Source organism: Ambystoma mexicanum, chromosome 11 (assembly GCF_040938575.1).
Source record: "Ambystoma mexicanum isolate Mex_15411 chromosome 11, UKY_AmexF1_1, whole genome shotgun sequence".
Classification (NCBI taxonomy): domain Eukaryota; kingdom Metazoa; phylum Chordata; class Amphibia; order Caudata; family Ambystomatidae; genus Ambystoma; species Ambystoma mexicanum.
The window spans coordinates 1,451,829,429-1,451,848,230 of record NC_090934.1 but is presented as its reverse complement, the minus strand read 5'-3'; the positions used below and the strand labels follow the sequence as shown (position 1 = coordinate 1,451,848,230).

General features: G+C 45.4%; 1 protein-coding gene across 3 annotated transcripts in view; it reads right to left on the bottom strand.

Annotated features, from left to right (window-relative positions):
• Nucleotides 1-533: 533 nt before the first annotated feature.
• Nucleotides 534-18,802, bottom strand: part of MTFMT (mitochondrial methionyl-tRNA formyltransferase) — a 99,746-nt gene continuing 81,477 nt past the window's right edge. For 2 of the 3 annotated variants that reach the window (XM_069625097.1, XM_069625098.1), the window contains 2 exons: nucleotides 15,018-15,085; nucleotides 534-1,141 (listed from right to left, as the gene is read on the bottom strand). In XM_069625097.1, the coding sequence (XP_069481198.1) occupies nucleotides 941-1,141; nucleotides 15,018-15,085 (269 nt within the window). In that variant the 3' untranslated portion in view covers nucleotides 534-940. The remainder of the gene's footprint in view (nucleotides 1,142-15,017; nucleotides 15,086-18,802) is intronic. The other variant, XM_069625099.1, reaches the window with a different exon arrangement.

The window sequence follows — 18,802 nt, the reverse complement described above, 5'->3', positions numbered from 1 at the left end:
CTCAAGACCACCTCAATCGCCAAACCTTCACTCATTTGTGTTCGAAAATTGCTGGGCTCCCTTCGGTAGGCGGCGAGAGTCTGGATCACTTGCCATCAGGAGTTGCGTTTGACTCCACAGATCATCTGGTGTCAAACAAATATACCTCCATGCGACAGCAGCTCTGTGTGCATTAGGTCATATCTAGGAGACATTTAACGTAGAATGGGTCATATATAAAATAAAACAAAAAAAGAAATACTTAGCATACCATGAAGTTCTACTTGCGGCTCGGTATGTGTTAGCGCCTCGCTACCCAGATGTACGTCCTGGTTACTGGATGATGCTCAATACCCAAAGGCGGCTTCTTGGCACCTGTTCATTTCAATAACCACTATGCCCACTCTGCCAGCTCAAAAAGCACATGAAAGCAGCCCTGCATGTGGAATTATGCAATCACCCAATAATTAGTCTGCATTTTAGGAAGAGCGACCACATATATTTGTTATGTCCAGAGTTGGAAGGGAAATGCCTGAAATAAAAGGATTCCACACTTATACAAAAATAGTTTTACTTAACATTTGTTTTACAATCATGTAATAGGCTGCATCCCTTTAATAAACAAACGTAATTTTATAAATCATGACCTGTCCCATTAAATCCTTGCTTTTGAAGAGGGCTTGATGTACCTCTCTTGCTGAAGGCGATTCTCTGATGCTAAAGCCCTAATCACTGCACTCTATAAGGCATTTAAAACTGCATCACGTGTGGACTGTTGAAGTGCTGATCCTTGCTGGCAGACGTTGAAGCGCTGATCCTTGCTAGCAGAGGTTTTTGCATTTTAAAACTGAATCAGGGAGTGCTGTCCAGAGTGCACATTATTGGAAGTGCCTTGTGAAATTCAGCTTCATAACATCCGTAGTTTTGGGGACACTGGCATTATCCATTTAACAGGTGAAAACTAGATTTGCAGGTTCCGCCGCAGAACTTCCTGGCCCGTCCGCCCTTTTAACCTTGGCGGCAGTCTGAGGGTGTGAAACCGGCACTCTTCCCTCTTGGCTTGCCAGTCCTCCTGCAACCAGGCATGCAAGTATCCATTATAGAAATCAGCCGCAGAAAGATTCTTCTTTAATTTAATTGTTCGAACACCAACCCAGCCATCCTAAAGATAAAAAGGCAGGTTTAGTGGACTTAAAAAAATAAGTTCATACTTACAAGGTCAGTACATTACAATAACCAAGTCTGAAGCACAAGGGTGTCCACCAGCCTCAATCCATCACCCCTTTCAGACATTTGACTCAAGCGCAAAGAGGTGCACTTACATATTACACCTCTGACTTTTCTTGCTCCCCAAGAGTGACACCACTAGTTGACGAGAGCTGTACAAGTGAAAATATATACTAAACCATAGTTAGAAGTACAAGTCTCCACTGGCCACTTTAACATCCGGTCTGCACCCCTCTTGCTCTTGTCAAAACCCCAGCAGCCACCTTTCTCCGTCCGTTTGTATCCATGGTCCTGCCACCATCTTGCAGAAACGGAAAGCTATTACAGGGCATTTGGTCATCAAGGAGCTGCAGATAGCGTGGAAATTGAGTGCTCCTTTGGTTCAAGGCTATGTGAAAAATGTGTGTTTTGGGCACTGAAGAGAGTACCCTTTCAGCTCGACCTCTTGGCGTGCCTTGATTGGAGAAATTTGTATAGTGCACTAAACCGCAGATATCTGGGCATTACTCACCAAACTGCCTATGAGAAAAGAAGGATCTTAGGTTTTATAAGAGGGAGGTCAGGCTATTTAAGCTTTATGGGATCTGCCAAAATGCTGTACTGTGAGTTACCTACAGGTGCAGTAAAGCATTCAACAAGGGTTCCAGGACCATAGCTCACAGTGTGGTGTAAGACTCAGGTCTATAAACCTATTATAAGTGACAAAAGGCCAAATATGGTGGCAATCTGCCTTGGAGGTTGTGGGGAACTGGCTACACCTTACTGTCTTGAATGGCTGCAGCTTTCTCCACCATCTTCAATGTTAGGATGGATAGCTGGGCATGCAAGGAGGAAATACTATCTCCTTTGTGATTGAGGAGAGGGCTGTGTGGCAATGGCAGGTAAGTGGGCAGGGGGGAAGCAACAGGTTAGGGCCGCTACATTTTGTGGAAAAAGGGTCTGGTAACAGGGAGTGCAAGGTGTGTGTTGTGCATTGAAGAATCCATGTGTTATACAAGACTTTCCGGCCACTCCAACTCGTATAGCCTGCATATTGTTTAATGGGCCAGCAGCCTCAATGTTCCAAGGATTACCTGTTTAAGATGGCTGCTGCCTGTACAGCAAACTGGAGACCGCAGGGGCAGTTACATGAAACTTGTAGCGCTTACCAAATGTCCATCATTACTCCCCCATTGAAGCCACTAGGACAGAGTTGTAGGGAAAACTACACAACCAAAAAACTGATGCCCCCCCCAAAACCTCTATCGATATAAAGGAAGCTTGCTGGCAGTCTCCACTTTCCTAGCGAGAGATAGTGAGTGGGTGGGTCTGTCAGAGGTTGTGGGTGAGTGATTGAGAGTGTGAGTGTCTCTCATTGGAAGAATGAGAGATTTAAAAGGGAGCAGTCTGCAGACATCCAAGGAAGTATGGACAGAAAGAAGTGTGAACATTGGAGAACTGGGATTTTGGGGGGTAAAATAGGAGTTCAGAGGAAGCTAAAATGACTTTCTAGTAATTGTAGTTCTTGGCGATTGTCTGCGCTGCATTCAAAATGTAGAATATACACACTCAATTGGGATCCTAAACAAAACGATTTAGAATAAAAGTATTTTCTTCATCTATGGTGCCATCAATGATAGGGTGCAGGGAGGGTCCAAATCATGAGAGCAGCAGTGTGCAAGTTGGCCTACTGTGGTTGAAAGCCAGTGAGCTTGGCTTAAGTGGTTATTAGCAAGCCAGATGAACATACAATGCAGTCTGTCACTATTTTCCTGTGACGTAAATTCTTGCATACACGTCACAAGTTTCACGCATCACCTCACGCTTTAGAACATCACTGGTGCGTTTGTTAAACACATGTCCACCCCAAGAGGGGATCACGGCATTGAAATAACTGATGTTTATTGCTCCTGGGGTCACGTCATCCAGAACAGCAGCACCAAGCAAAATAAGGGAAGTGAACTTGCTTCACGCAGCCACAAGAATCCTGCCGGCCATCCCCCGGAAAGCACAAAGGCCTTAGGTCTATACTCTTTCCCCAGCTCCCTCGCCACGTCTACCCCCTTCCTTTCCCTTAACTTTTAAAAACAAAACAAAAAAACTCTAAAACCCCCTACTCTGACCCTCCCCGCCCCACCCCACCCCACCTTCCCTAGGTCCCAATTGATGCTGCTGGGTGGTCACGGGACAGCACTCATCTCTGGCCCTTCCAGGGCAGCTTTGCCCAGGCAGCCGGCTAAAGGCACAGGCTAAGGTCACCTGCCTTAGGGCACCATCCCTCCCTGTTCGCCTGGCACCCTAGCCCTGCTAGGCACCACAGTCTCCATCTACAGCTACTCTCAGGTAAATGGACACCTATTTTGTACCTCACCACTGTTGCATTTGACGGCACTTGCACTTTGCTTCCTAGAGTGTTCCAAAGGTAGTTTAGTTTTGTCACACAGGCTCACCACTGTTTTACCGCACTTGCATTTTGCTTACTGGAGAATTCCAAGTCTGGGGTTGCTGCTTTGAGACTCACCACTGTTGTATCGGGCCACACTTGGACTTTGCAGGTGTATTTTGCTTCCCAGAGTGTTCCATATGTAGGTTTGTTGCTTTGAACCTCACCACTTTTACCTCACCTGCTTTTGCCTCCAGAGTTCCCAGCTTAGGTTTGCTCCATTGAGTCTTGCCACTACAACACTCTGCCACACTTACATCTTGCCTCACTACTGGGCTATTTCGCTGCACTCATTTCACCCACAGAATACAGCTTAGCACCACACAAACATTTGGCCCAGCTGTTTCCATAGCCTCACATCTTTGAGATGTAAATGTGGGAGGGGGGGCGGGGGGAGGGAGGTCAGTGAGAGAGGGGTTCACGTTGCATGTGTCATATTTGTGAGAGGGGGATGTCTTGGGGTGGACAGCAATATTGCCACAAGGTTGCAATTTAAAAGGATATGTGTTACTTTGTGTTTCAGTTGATGCATTTTAGATATGCACGTGTGCAGCAAGATCAATGTCAACACTGCTGATGAAATAGAAACCCAATATAGGTGTGGTGTGCCACGTAAGCGTCTAGAAATTGAGCAGCAAGGCACTTCACATGTGCATGCAGGAAATGAGATTTGCAATAAAAAAGAAAAACACTAAAGAGGACCCAGTAATTTGCAACATGCATGAAACAACATACATACATACATGGAGGTCTTAAGGGACATATTTCTGGGAAAGTTGGGGTACATGGGGAATAAACAAATCTGTATGCCGCATGCTCTTCATAATTTGGGCAGGACCTGCGACCAGGGTTTGCTATGTGTGACTGAAAACTGGTTTAGCAAGGTTGAAGGCTGAGGAGGGACAACGAGCAGCTGCAACAATATCAGATGCTTAGCCACAGGCAGGCTCAGGGTTTATATGGTTAGCACTATTGTAGAAAGAAGATGCAATCTTTTTAAGTACATGGGAGCCGGTTATTCATTGCCCGGAGGAGTCTGGCCATCTGTTTGTGACCACGCAATAAACTCTGGGTAATGTCCGCTCAAGGACAGAATTGACCAATACTTTATGGGTTTTTAATTTTATCTCCTGTTGTGTCTGGAGGCCATGGGAGTGTTTTAACTGTTGCAAAATGTGAAATTGTGTGTGGTTCAGGACGACCCGGGTTAGTTTGACTCTAGTGTCATCTAGCTCCTCCCGACCGTTTGCAGAATAAACTTGCTTTACGGACAAATGTGCACACACTTGAGAGGTTGGCCTACTCTGTGTTAAGGTGATTGGAGGACCTCCTCTACATAGGATATTTGACCGATACCCTATCCAGATTCACATCAGAAACATTGTTACGACCCATAGAATAAAGCTGAGACCCATGCAAAATTCAATTCAGCTGTTCACATAGCTTGACACTTGGACACAGCAATATGGGCTGCTGTTAGAGACCTAGCCATTCTCCATCTACCTTTTATTTAGCAATAAATGCACACATTCATTTTACTACTCCTTTCATTACTATTCAACACAGAGTATGATCTTCCCAAGGGCGTTCATCTTCAGAGTGCTTAGAGGCCATACCAATGGCAGCAGGTGCTATACAAATACCAACCTAACATAATATCGCACATCCCCTCTTTACATTTATCAGCTGGATTAGCATGAGACAGAAGGAGGGCAATGTTGCATTGCTTCTGTGGTCACACAGGGCATATACAGTAGCTGCACAGTTTAGGGGTGAGTATGGGGTACCTCTGCTGCATTCTCTGACATTTCTATGCAGACAACTTACCAATTTGTGTAAAGATTGTAAATTCAATAGCACAATTTAGTTAACACCCACTTACTTGAGGAAGGCAGCTGCTCACGCTCTTCGGAAGTGTAAATAGCTGTTAATGGGCGTGGATGTACCTTTCCCAGCTCCAAGAGAGCCTCATAGCCCCACCCCATGCAAACCAGCTCACATATTGTGCATATGCCAATCCCAGACAGCCCCTCCCTACTCTTGAAAGGACAGCCCTTAAAATCTGATTAAAGAAAGCATGGCTGTTTTGACCCAGTTTCATCATTTAGGGGTGGCTCACAACTTTGTTAGGAAATAGCCGCTAAGGGACTGGAAATTTATTTCGAAACTGCGTTGCTATTGTAAATTCCATCCCAGCCCTACCAAAACCCTTTGTCACTGCCAAGATGTTGGCCCCTGACCAATGCCATGCCCTATCTCGATGGGCAAAAGCCGCAGCAGGCCACTGAGACCAGGACCTGAAAATTCTACAGTGAGGTTTGAGGAATCGCCCAGCCTGCCAACCAACATACTAAGGAAAACAAAATGGGCAACTGCAGCCCTCAAATTGCAAGCAGCCCCTCTCTGAACTCAACGTTTTCTCCTCCCATAACCCTCAGCAAGTAGCTCATGGGAACGTCTGGAGTTTTCCAGACTGCCCCCTGTCCCTCATCTGCCAACTCTCAAATGCTTGCTTTTGTTCTTCATGTGAACAATGCATTTGAGATCGAGCCAGCGAGCAGGGATTGGCAGATGGCACCGTGAGCTAGAGAAAGGAGCCTATCTGCAAATGGCCAGTGATTGTCATGCAGGTTGTTTTGCCTTGTAAGGCTTACTCCCACCGACCAACCGACTCACTGCGAAGATCTCCTAGCACCTTACACCATAAACACAAACCCCTCAGACGACTGCCACATGTCCAGCCATTAGAACAACACAAACCACGACAAAGATCTCCCCTCTAGCCCTACCACACTAGCCTACACCAGCAGCTAACCAGACCAAAGTACTGTAGTCCATCAGATCTTGGGTTCTTCCCCTATGGATAACACACTCCTAGGTTTCTCTGCCAAACCCATCGAAAGCAGATTGGCACACAGGAACTGGGTACTTCTGACCTGCACCCATCCACACCACAGGTTTCGCATCTGCATTTTGCAATACCCCACTAATAGACTATCCACCCCCTTCCTTACAAAGCCACGCGCGAGGATACAAAATCGGTGAAGAATGGTGCCTTATTGGACCAGTTACATTAACCACCTAAACAGTACACATTTCATTGAATACTAAGGGCTAAATATGACAACTTTAAAATGCATCACTATGTATGCCACCACGGAACACAAATGTCACTGCATTACAATGCTTGCACTTATAAATGTCAAGTCATAACTGGAGCATCGGTGAAGTCTTGACTGCTACACAATTGCTGATGAAAATTTGTTTTTTTTAATCCACCTCAGTTTAATTTCTCCCTGGTTTTTCTTTACTCTTCTGTGAAAACCATCTCACCTTCCTAGAATTTTCTTTCTAAAGATTGCTCTACACCTGCAATAGAATATAGCTGTAAAATTGGCCTTGATAAAACACAAGGTAAGGCACAAAATTTCTTTTCGGGCCTGAATATGATGGGATTAGTAGGAAATAAATGCCCCTCCCAAGGAAATAGATATGGCTCAGCATCATTTATTTGTTCTTGCTCACTGATAACAGCTTTAACACGGGGGCCCAAGATTCTTATAAACTGGACCACCGCCACACACCTTCTCCAGGCCAAGGAAGGTGACCCTAGTTCACGACTGCCCCGGTCCATATTTCAGAATGTGGCTTGTGCTCACCTGCCAAAAACTCCCCTATTCCGCTACGGTCCCATCAATACTGTCCTTACAGCATCCAAGCACTCCATCTCTAAGTGGGTGGTCTGCTGTATTATATATTGCGATAAGAAAACAAGTAGAGCCTTTCCCAGGACATCTACAGCTCATTCCACAAGATGAAGAGAGACCATGAGGCTCTTAAGAAATTTTCCATGGGGGAGATCTCGTTGGAAAGCACATTACATTTACAAGAAGGTATTGTCTTGATGCTGACACTAGAGTAGAAACCGAATTAGGATGCGCTTGCCTAGATGACCTGTGGAGTTCTCTGTAGGCCATTTATCGGTATGGTTTTCCAGCTAAGATCAGGTATTAAGCTCTGCCATAATGAACACAGTTAGAGTGAATTAGAATATTACAAAGCTACTTGCTACGGCAGTCTTTCTGCCGTTTGGGCTTTTGCTTGGTACTATATTCTAAGTTAACTTCTATAATAATGAAGAACCCATGATTAATAGGTGGCTACTTTTAATCCTGGTTCTAAATCTTGAATATTTTCCTTTAACTCAAAGTACCTGGCCATCTGCCTTTCACAGCAGAAAGAATATTGTTGTGATGCAGCATTTGTCTCAACAAAATGGAAGAGGACAAACTGCAGTGCAGGGCTCTCTGAAGCTTGCTTTTTCTTAAAGGGCCAGTATAGATTTCCCTGTAGTTACAGCATTTGGGTGGTATTTGTCTCATTTTCATTTTGCTTTGATGTTTGAAAGTAGCTTAAATAAAAAGAACTATGTGCTTATTTTCCCACCACCACTTCCCCAAAAGAACAGGCATTTGTTGTTCACGATTGGCACATTTCTAACTGACGAGTTTCGTGGAAAGAATTTAATTTGCAACACATGTTCTGTGATCCTGCGGTTTGTGAATATTAATGAAGATTCCATGATTGCAAACCCATTTCATTGTTTCTCTAGGTATGTTAAAATATCTTTGTTTGATGTATTTAGTTCACAATGAGGTTACCTTTGAGCCATCAGATGTAGTTGCAGATCTGGCATGTTACTATGCTAATGTACAGGGCTGAATCACCAAAGTAGTAGTTTCAAAGTCACATTAAAAACAAACATGCCATATCCTTGTCCGAGGCACGCTCTCTCGTTCAGTCTTAAACTACATCATTGACGGGTGGCCCTGTACTTTATGCTTCATACCAGGTTTGCTGAACTTTTTCCAGAATAAGTCAACATTGAAGGCCATATCCAAGTGGCAACTCAGATGTGCCGCACCTTTGAGAGATCCTTGACCTCTCAAGAGTTAGGGTAGCTAAAGGACACCCTGTCATCTTTGTGAGTTGGGTAGGGGGGGATGAGGGAAGAAGGTGTTATTCCTGGATTTTCTTTTGTGCTGTGACAGCATCTGCAGACTCGTGTGTACAAGGAACCTGGGAGGTAGGAGAATTCCACAGGTAAATGTGGGTCAAGGGTTCACTGGGGACAGTTGCAGCCAAGAAGTGTTTGAACCGGATGTGCTGCTCCTGGGGGCTGGTGAACCTGCTCTACAGCTTTGAACTCAAAAATAAACCTTCTGGGGGTGACACCTGAATCTAGGATGCCTTTAATTTCTTGGACTCTGCGCCTATGCTTGTGGACCTCCATTGCAGATGTGTGCAGGTGGAGGTCCACCTGCACACATCTGGAATGGAGGTCCACAAGCATAGGCGCAGAGTACCCAGGTGCACTTGTCCCCGTATTTATTGAATAATGGGGGCAGGAATGTCTTTTTGCCCTCTACAAGGGCCCAACAAAACTCTTACCCCCTCTCTCCCCAGCACAACCATGTCTGGTTGCCAGCCAACACCTGATAAAATCACCACCAATTTTGGAACAAGCTCTGCTGAGCTCCCACGCACCTCTGCGCCACTTGCAAACAGCTGATTCGTTGTGGAGCGCACCTACCCAGCATCCCCAGCCAAGTCGGAAGGCTATGCTGGCCACCCCACAAGGCCACCACATAGGGTCGATGAGGAACGATCCAAAAGGTATCTGCTGGTCTCCCCTGGGACCGCCCTCTAGCCCACGCGGGCTTGCATCCTGTTGACCTACCCATGACTCCGGGAATATGCTCCATTCAGCAAGGCAAAGGTGAGCCTTTCTATCCTAATGAGCCATAAGCTAGCATTGCGATGCCACATGTTACCCCTCCAGTCCATGTGACTCTCAGATGTGCGAAGCACATCCCGCATCCTCCCCCCAACTATGGCCTCAAACATGCTATGTTAAGCACACTTACCTCGTCTCCCCAGCCCCATGAGTCTGCTCAGAACCCCGCGGCCAAACAACACTCTGCTACCTCCACTGGGCACATTGCCGAAGAATGACCCATGCCCCCAAAGCCAGCTCCTCCCAACCGTAGCCCAGCATCAAAGTAATTCGCCTTCATCAGGAGGAATACAAGAACAGCCCTCCCACCTACCTCAGACATAAATGATGTCGCTGACAAAAACCGAAGGCTTAGAGCCAGAAGGTGTCCAGTTAAAGTACCTAAATCAAAAGGATCAAATGCCAAAGGTGAGATTGCATTCGACCATTTTTTTAAATGTATATCTTTTTTTGCTATACTTTAGCTAAAAAAAAGTGTTTTTACACCAAAAACAGGGGTTTGGGGGGACCCCACCCCCCCCCCCCCCCCCAAAAAAAAGTCAATCCTTTTTTTCGGTCTTTTGTCATTTGACCCTTTTGAGTCGATACTTTGACCTATAACCGAGCCAGAACACAGCCCTTGGACCCACCTTGGCACTAACACAAGGCAAGGTAGAAAAGGTCACTTGAGAGGACAGACCCCTCCCACCCCCTAACCCCCCCTCCCCGCTCCCCCCCCCCCACACACACACACACACACACTTGACATTTGCAACAAAGCCCTGACCCGAAGGCCACAGCCGGGAACTCACCAACTGTTCCCACTACACCCCACACTATTTAGCCGCCTGCACAATTCAAAGCTTCCGCCTCCCCAGCCCAAAGTTCCCCTACCCCCATGCAACACAGCAGTCAAACACACAGACAGACACCTGGGAGTACACAATGCCAGATCCCTACCTGCGCACGCCCTGGAAATTAAGGACCAGCTATGTACCCTTAAACTAGACCTGATAGCTATCACAGAAACATGTCTGAACGCAGCCTTTGGTCCTGCCCTATCACTCGCAAATCCCAAGGGCTATACTATATATAGAAGCGACAGATTAACCTCCATAGGGGGTGTCACACTCATCGCAAAAAATGCACTACTCATCAGACCCTTATCTTCATGGGAAGGCAACTGTGACCTACTCTCGACCAAAATCTGCATCTCGCACACAGAAACGCTCAATCTTTTGAGGAAAACCTCCTGCACAGTCTAACTGCCAACATCAAGCACACATCTAGAACTATACTTCTTGGGATCTTAACCTGGGCCTAAATGACCCCCAGGCTTGCACAGTAGCCAACTCGCCGAGCGCTCTTGGATTTACTAACCGCGTCCACAACCCAACACACAAAGGTTTCACGCTCTACTGAGTAGCAGACCTCAACTGCCAAACCAATATCTGCGCCCCTAGTCGGACCACCACATTGTTTCATTCATCATTTCCTACTCCACTAACCCCACACCGGTGTGATGCTGCGTACAAAAATAATCTGAAATAAAAACCATGAATACAAAGTCTTTCAAGCTGTTAAGTTTGGGAAACTGTACACGTGTTACCAAACGCCCATGGCGTTCCAAGTGCATATTCCTTACCCGTGTGGTTGAAGTCTCAGGGTCAAAAACCCAAGCCCATTGCGTCCTGTGTACTCCTAATGTCACCGGCAACCAGTGATCTTCGAGCCCTTCGCTGTTTCTTATGTATATTCAAAGGTCAGTCATGTGACATTTCACATGACTCCCAAAGTGCACATTTAAAGTTATACACATTGCAGCTTTTTAACAAAGGTGTTCAAAGTTTCCCCTATATTTTTGATGTTTCAGCGCAATTTTAATAATGTCCTGATAATAATGGTTAAAACCATAATAGTGTTGGTTCCCTCCGGTATAGAGATTAACCATTTAGTCACGTGACCATATCGGTCACGTGACTAAATGGTTAATCTCTATACAGGAGGCAACCAACACTATTATGGTTTTAACCGTTATCATGTTTCCTCCATAGGCATCTGCTTTCTGCATTGTGCCACAACACCTTTTGTGCAGTGCCACTGAAAAGCCCCTTGGACTGCTCTAAATGTTTAAATACATTTTTGTGGGTGAACTACTGTTCCCAAGAAGTGAGATGACTCCCATCTTACTTACCATTTATTTTGTGGGACCAGCACACACCACCATATGTGGCGTGCTGGGAGGGGCGTTACATAGTAACTCCTTATCCCACTTCTCATTTAACATTCTATTACACTAACTTGAATAACTGGTGGCAATGGTTTCTTTTTTACTACCTTGTGCCATGTCTCTGCAGGCCGATTCCTCAGCTGCAGTACAGCACCCAAGGGTGACCATTTCTCGTCAGTTAGTTCCTTCTGAGCTGTTATTCTGTTTGAATCGGGTTTGAGTCCTTTGTGCATTTTGCCTTTGGCGGGCTTCAGTCTTGAAGCCTGCGCAGGCTCCAGTGTGTCTAGAAAGGCAGGAAGTGAGGGAGGGTCCCAAAACGTCCCTGTCCTTGGTCTCCAGGTGTGCCTGAGTGAAACCAGTTCTGATTGACCAGCTGGCTGTCCGGGAGGACAGACACCCTGCTGGGTGATTGACAGCCTAAAGCTGTGAATGAATGGGAACTTGAAAAGGTGAGGGTTTTGGGACTAGAGGCAGAGTCGACCACTGGAGGAAAACATCCAAAGACGAGAAGAGACGCCAGCAGCACCCTCCTGGACCGCGAAGTACCCGGTGAAGCCCTGCAGCTGTACGGACCCTGTTTTCGTTTCGACTGAGAAGACACGTACGGGACGACTTCCTCCCTTGGGCTGGTGGGACCAACAAGCCTTGAGATGAGTATTTTGGAACAAACCCCGACTTGCTGTGACTTTCCAAGGCTGCAGAATCCCAATGCCCGGGGACCCCTGACCATCATCGAGTGGATTGTCTTCGGAAGTGCGAATCCGGCCAAACCTTCGTGGGCATCCAGAGGACCCTAAAGAAACAGGAAATTGTCAAGGAAATTGGAAATTGAAAAGACTCCTCTCACCAAAGTCCAGGACCGAGGGATCAAGTAACTTCTAACCTGAGCTGTTCGTTCTTCTTTGGCGCTGAGAAAAAGGTGCCAAAACCACAAAAGGCAGGTGAATCAAGGAGAATCCATTGCTGCGGAGTCCCTTTCTCTCGAGTGCTGCCGCAGGAGCCCACCAGACGTCCTCCCTTTCATCACCACGACAAAGGACCAGGAACAAGGGTCTGCTACAGTGCAACAGGAAGGCATCCAGCTTTCCAGCTGGGGCTTGGGGTACATCTACCTTTTGCCAATTGTGGCGCTTCCTAGCTTGGGGAGGGCCCTTTTACCCTCTTTAGAGTTGACCTCAACTCACTTGCCCTGGTCTCCCAGTTTGTGCTTCTTTAAGATGGCTCCTCTTGAGCTTCTGTGATTTTCTATTTGAACAACTACTTTTCTAAAACATTTTCTAGGAAGAGAGCATCAGAACCTTGAACTGGCCCATTCACTGTGGCTGTCCTGGCTCCGTAAAGGCCCCATTCTGAACCCATTGTCTTTGGCAGTGCTTGCTCTCTTACAGGTTTTAATTGTTGAGCACTATTATTGCTGGGATAAAAGACTGCCTACATCCCTCTGGGAGAATCCAACTGTCTTTCTAAGTATAAAGTATGTTCTGATCCAACTAAAACTTTTCCCTCCGTAGAACTCAATATTGCAATGGTGATCACAAATAAGTGTTATTACTGACTTCAAAAGAAGTCACTCAACATGCTTGGCATATGTATAACATAGGAATAGCTACTCACCTGCTTTATTGTTCTTGTTGAATTGAATCCTAACTGGGATTAATGTTATTAGTTGCTGCCTATTAAAGATTGTCTAATTATCCTCGTGTGTATATATAAATAAATATTTATACTATAACGTTAAGTGTTTACTTGGATACCTGTATTTACTGATTTCATTGTAACGCTCACATTAACCTTCTTAAGATAAGCCTGGCTCAGTCATAGTACCAAATTGTGTAGTACATGCCTATATTAAAAGGTGGGTTACCCAATATCAAGAGAAGTCTTATAAAGTCCCACACCAGTTGGACAACGCCTTTTTACCCAACAGTGGCCATAGTCTGGGCGCTCGAAGACACACCTTTAAATAGACCTTCCCTTATTCAACGTACTTTCAGTACACTGCAACACATATTTGAGTTTTCAGTCGCACCAAACACTAGGTGAGACGGGGAATGCTTGCGGGAAGCCATACTGCCTACCTATGGGTCAATCTCACTCATCCCTTGAATAAAGGAAAGCGAAGAACCACCTTATGAGTCGTCAACACTTGAAGTGATTCTGGGAGTCCTCCTAACCAGACTACAGTGAACCTCGAAACCACCCCTGCATACTGCACTGATTAATAGACATAGTTGACAGTCTCAAAGGCTGACCTACCAGAGCCAAATAGTGAGCCTCACCAGCCACTATCGGGTGTTGTGGAAACAGCATTGCTGCTCCCTACCCTGGGAAGATCTTCATGGGTAACCCGCTCCAGTCAGAATATCTCTGTGGCCACCAAGACAGTCATTAATGCAGTAGGTCATGGACATTTAAAAAATGGGCTTAATGAAACAAGTACATATTTCTGTTCCTCACATCAATTCGACATGGCAGGCGATAACATTATAACCCATAAACTAACGCAGAAATTAAATAACTTGCACAATAATCTCTGATGTCTTCATTTGTATTTGATTTCCCTTCAGGACAAACTTCATCTTGCCCAGCTCTTTACCTTGAGTCTAGGGACAACAAGGCTCTTAGCCACCCCATCCTCTGGTAAAGGGGCAGGAAATTGTGTCATTTACAGGGAGGCGGTGCTCTTTGAACACAATTTGATACCTGCTCCCTGTAAGGACAAAGAAAATGGAGTCTATGCCCCCGCACCATCTCAAAGGGTCTTTCTATCCAATGCCAAGCAATTTTGTATAACAAAGCCTACGGCCCAATCTGTGACCGATATAACCATTTTTTTTTCCATCAACTTGATTCTCCCATTAGGCCTTCTGAGTCTCCAATCTCAATGCACAGCCCCTTGCTAAATCAATACACAACCTTTATTTTGAAATATATTTTCTTGAATGTTTCCTTAATTAGCTGCTCCTAGTTTCTGCTCCTAGTTTACAATTCAACGGGGAAGGCTGTATCGGGATAAACTCAAACTAACCTTATTGATGGTTCAAGGAACCACCCTTCATGACATCAAGGTGGTCATGTGGGAAGTAGTCGTACATACATCTTATACAAACACCTTACAAAGCAAGTGACAGTTTCATGCCTTGAGGCGTTGCCAGAACATGACGGAAGATTTTGTCTATCCCAGTCCCCCCAGCCCCACCAAACAAAGCCTGGATCCACATGAGGGCAAAGATGGGTCACAGCAGAATGATCACAGCTCCATGTTAATGCTCCTGAAGTAAAGGCATAAAACACTATTCCGATTCTTACATGAACGAGTTGTAATTTCATTAATTTCTGACTTAAAACTCTGCCACTTTACCAAAATGAATTCAAAGCCATACCTTACAACGGACACACAACGTCTGCGACTGCTTGTGGTATCTCAGGACTCCAGGAAGTGCCTCATGTTCTGAATACAAAACAAATTTGTTGGAGCAGTAAAGAGGAAAAATACTACACCCTTCCTCAACCAAAATCCAAATGCGAATACAGTAAAAACTTGATTTTCCAACACCCAAGGGAACCCAGTGGTGCCCAATCATCAAATATGCCTGATAAACGCATATCTGCCAGATTACAGTTAAGGAGGCAGGAAAACAAAGTACTCCTTGCCATTTCCTCTCACAGCATTCCGCAGTCCTTAACCTTGGTTATCCGGCCTCAAAACATGGTTACACAGCAGTGCCAATAGAGCATTCATGTTAATGTGTTGCTGCATAGAAAAGCTTCTACTGTAGAAACATTTAAGCACTTTACACATGAAAACATAACATATGTTTCACATAGCTTCCAATCTAGTATTGCCTTTAAAATTATGCTAACAGAAAACTGCAGTTCATAAAAAAATGGAAAAAAGTTAAGGAATGACTATATGAAGTAGTTAATATCATCCTACTGTACACCTTGGGAGTATGTCTGCTGTAAAATCGTTTTTATCACTAAACTTCAGACATTTTAGAAGGTCCAACTGTACTTTGTGTGTTGGAAAATGTTCCGAATGCAGGCACAGAACTATTTAGGGGGTATGACTCGGCCAGCAGGCAAGATGTCCACATTGTAGGGGGATTTCAGTCCCTAAAGAGCTGAAAGTAAGCAAACACTTTTTCCCTAGAGACCATCGCCACCAGTATTCAATACCAGGGCAAGAGGTTTCCCCAAGACAAAAAAGAAAACACACTGGTGGATTGAAAGATCAGCTGTAGCAAGCATTTCAACTGCTTCTCGTGCAGCTTTGAAGTGAATCGGGACAGGTCCATGCCCTCATTTGGCTCTCCGATAAGCAGTGTACCTATCCATTTTGCACGCTAAAATCAGGCTAATATGCCCAAGAAAATAAAATGGGGTGTAAATGTTCACTGGTTTCTACCCACGTCATGCCATTGTGCTGCTTCAATGTGTTCAGACATGTGACATCTAACATGCCAAAAAGATTTAACAGGTTTTACTTGACTAAAAATACTCCTGCAAGGAATGCGAAAACTATTATTTGACACACTAAACTTCCCTTTTACTCTGAACTTTCAGAAGTACTATCTAAGATACCTCTGATGCAAAAGTCTTACCTGGAACACTGAGCCATTGTACACATATGCCTGTGAGAATTCTGCCACTCTACCCTCTTGAGCCATGTTTTTTCATAGAAATAGTAAATCTTCATGACCTGTGCCAGCCCCAGAACATTTTGCTTTACTGGTGGATTCCTTTTCCTTATACCTCTGAGTGGAAACCTTTTTCCACACACAGAATCTTTTACTCTTTTTATGGGTGTCATTCTTTAGACTCTCCATAGTGTCTTTATAAAGTTATCCTCTAACAACTTTTTGGCAGTAAGTGCCTGTTGCAGGGTTTCCCTAGGGGCTCCCCTTTTAACTTTCTCTGGCTAACCTTGAGAGAACTACAGATCCCAATGGTAGGAAGCACCTTTGGATCCCTTTTACATTTTATTTGGTGAAACCAGCACACCCCACCATATGTGGAGTGCTGGGGAGATATAAAGTTTCCCCTTTCACACTAAAACTGTAACATTTCTGTTACAGGGACAAGTTTACCTTCATTTGCTGGTGGCAGTGATACCTTGTATTAATTTGGGGCACCTTTGCCGAGGGCTGTGTTCACAGCTGCAGTAAAGGCACCCAAGGGTTCTCATTTTACAAAAATGGCCCCAGCCTTCTTTTTTCACCATTTTAGTGTTTCTTGTCCTTTCCTGTTCCTTCCGCTGACATCTAGGGTGGGAAATTCCTTTGTGTGATTTTTATCTTCGGCGGGAGCCCCCACGACTCCCCGCACAGGCTCCAGTCTGTCTGTGAAGGCCAGAAGCGAGTGAGGAGTCCAAAACTCCTCAGCCCTTTGTCTTCCTCCTTGCCTGAATGGGGACAAATCCCAGTGGGGGGCTGGCCCAATTGGACAACCAGACTGCCGACCGCCGTTTGTTGTAAAATGCAGGGAGAGAATGCAGAGGGTGTGCTTTAGTTCCCGTTAAATACCCCGAACCTGGAAGCTGAAAAGAAGTTGCCCACTGGAACCAAAACCAAAGAGGATGAAGGAAAAGTGGTTGAGATGATTTCCAGCGACCGGAGAGCCTGCTGTGTAACCGGAGCCTGCTGTAGCCCTTCCTTCCAATCTACCTGGAGACTCCAAAAACGACGACACCGACCCAGAGGCTGGTGCTACCCACTACACTCAAGACCACCTGCATTTTGAGTCATCCCACACAGTGCTGCGACCTTGCGGGGCTGCAATACCCCAATACCCTGGGACCTGCAGTCATTGAGCGGTGCACGGTCTCCCGAATCTCGCTGAAACTTTGTGGGCATCCTGGTTTATCTCCAGAGACACGAACCGAGTCCAAAAAGTTCCCTCACCAGAGTGCTGGACATTGAATCTGACCGGCGATATTCTGTCTTCTTCCGTGCTCCTTCCTGTAAAAGGTGCCACATCCACAGTCCTGCATCCAGCCACGAGGAAAACCTTGCCTAGAGCCTTCTCCGTTGATCCCGGCTGCAAAGTCCCTTAAAAGGTCCTGTTTTCAGATTGTGTGCGTTGCTTTTAAACTGGCCAAGCCCTCCAGGAAGATCCGCCAGACTCCCAGGAAGCAGGACTGACCAAGCCTGAGCCACCTCAGAGTGCTGGACCCCAGATGCAAGGAAAGCCCATCTCAAAAGCCAGGACCCGCAATGTTGCCATTTGCGGTAGACGCGAGGAGCAGAAACACTGAAGTGCCACTTATTTGAAGATTGCCAGTTGCGGTCGGTAACTGAAGATTGCCGGTTGAGGTCAATGACCGTCCCATTGCAGTGCAGGAGTCCCCAGAAGTCCTCCCATGTGTCCCCACGACTGAGGCACAGGAACACCGGGATCTGCAGAGCTGCAAAGGACCAGAATCCATCTGCTGCACTTTTCTTCCACCTAAAGGTACTGTGCAGTCTAAGAAAACTTACCTCAAACTTACCTCTTGTTGTGTAACATCACTTGTCCTCGTTGGAGACTTGTCTTGGTTGCATCTGTAGAGTTGCTAACAGCTTCTTTACCTCACAAGCCTAATCAGCCTGTGGCCCTTCTTTGATTTCTTCTTATTCTACAAAGACTTCTAAAACATTGTGCAAGACTTTCACTTACCTGCAAGAAGTGCTTCAGTTCACCTTAACTTTTGCTAACTTAACATTGGCTGGCCTGGGTCCCTGATGACTCTTCTCTCCTTTGCTTATTTGTTGCGTCTTCCTTGCAGGAAGGGGTTAACTAACTTTGCATAAGGGGTTACCAAAAGTACTTACCTGCTTAGGAATATTTGTGTGATCTCTTGTTCTGTTCTAATAACCTTTTCCTTCGACCTACTCCTAAGAATATTCTAAATGCAACAGTGATATATTAATGTCCTCAGCACCCTAACTATTGAAGTCAACTGAGGGTGTAGGTAGTGTCTGTGGGCGATCCCAAAAGGGTATTTACTGGTTTAGAAAACTAAGAGTGTATTTTGAAGTATATTTGTGTGTTGCTTTATATTGTTCCCTTCTGAAGAAGGCTTACTCAAACTGACTGTTAAATTAATAATTGTTTAATCAAGAAACCTTGTGTGTACTTTTATTTGAATACTTGCCACTGTAAATCTCTGTGTAACTCCCCTACAGCT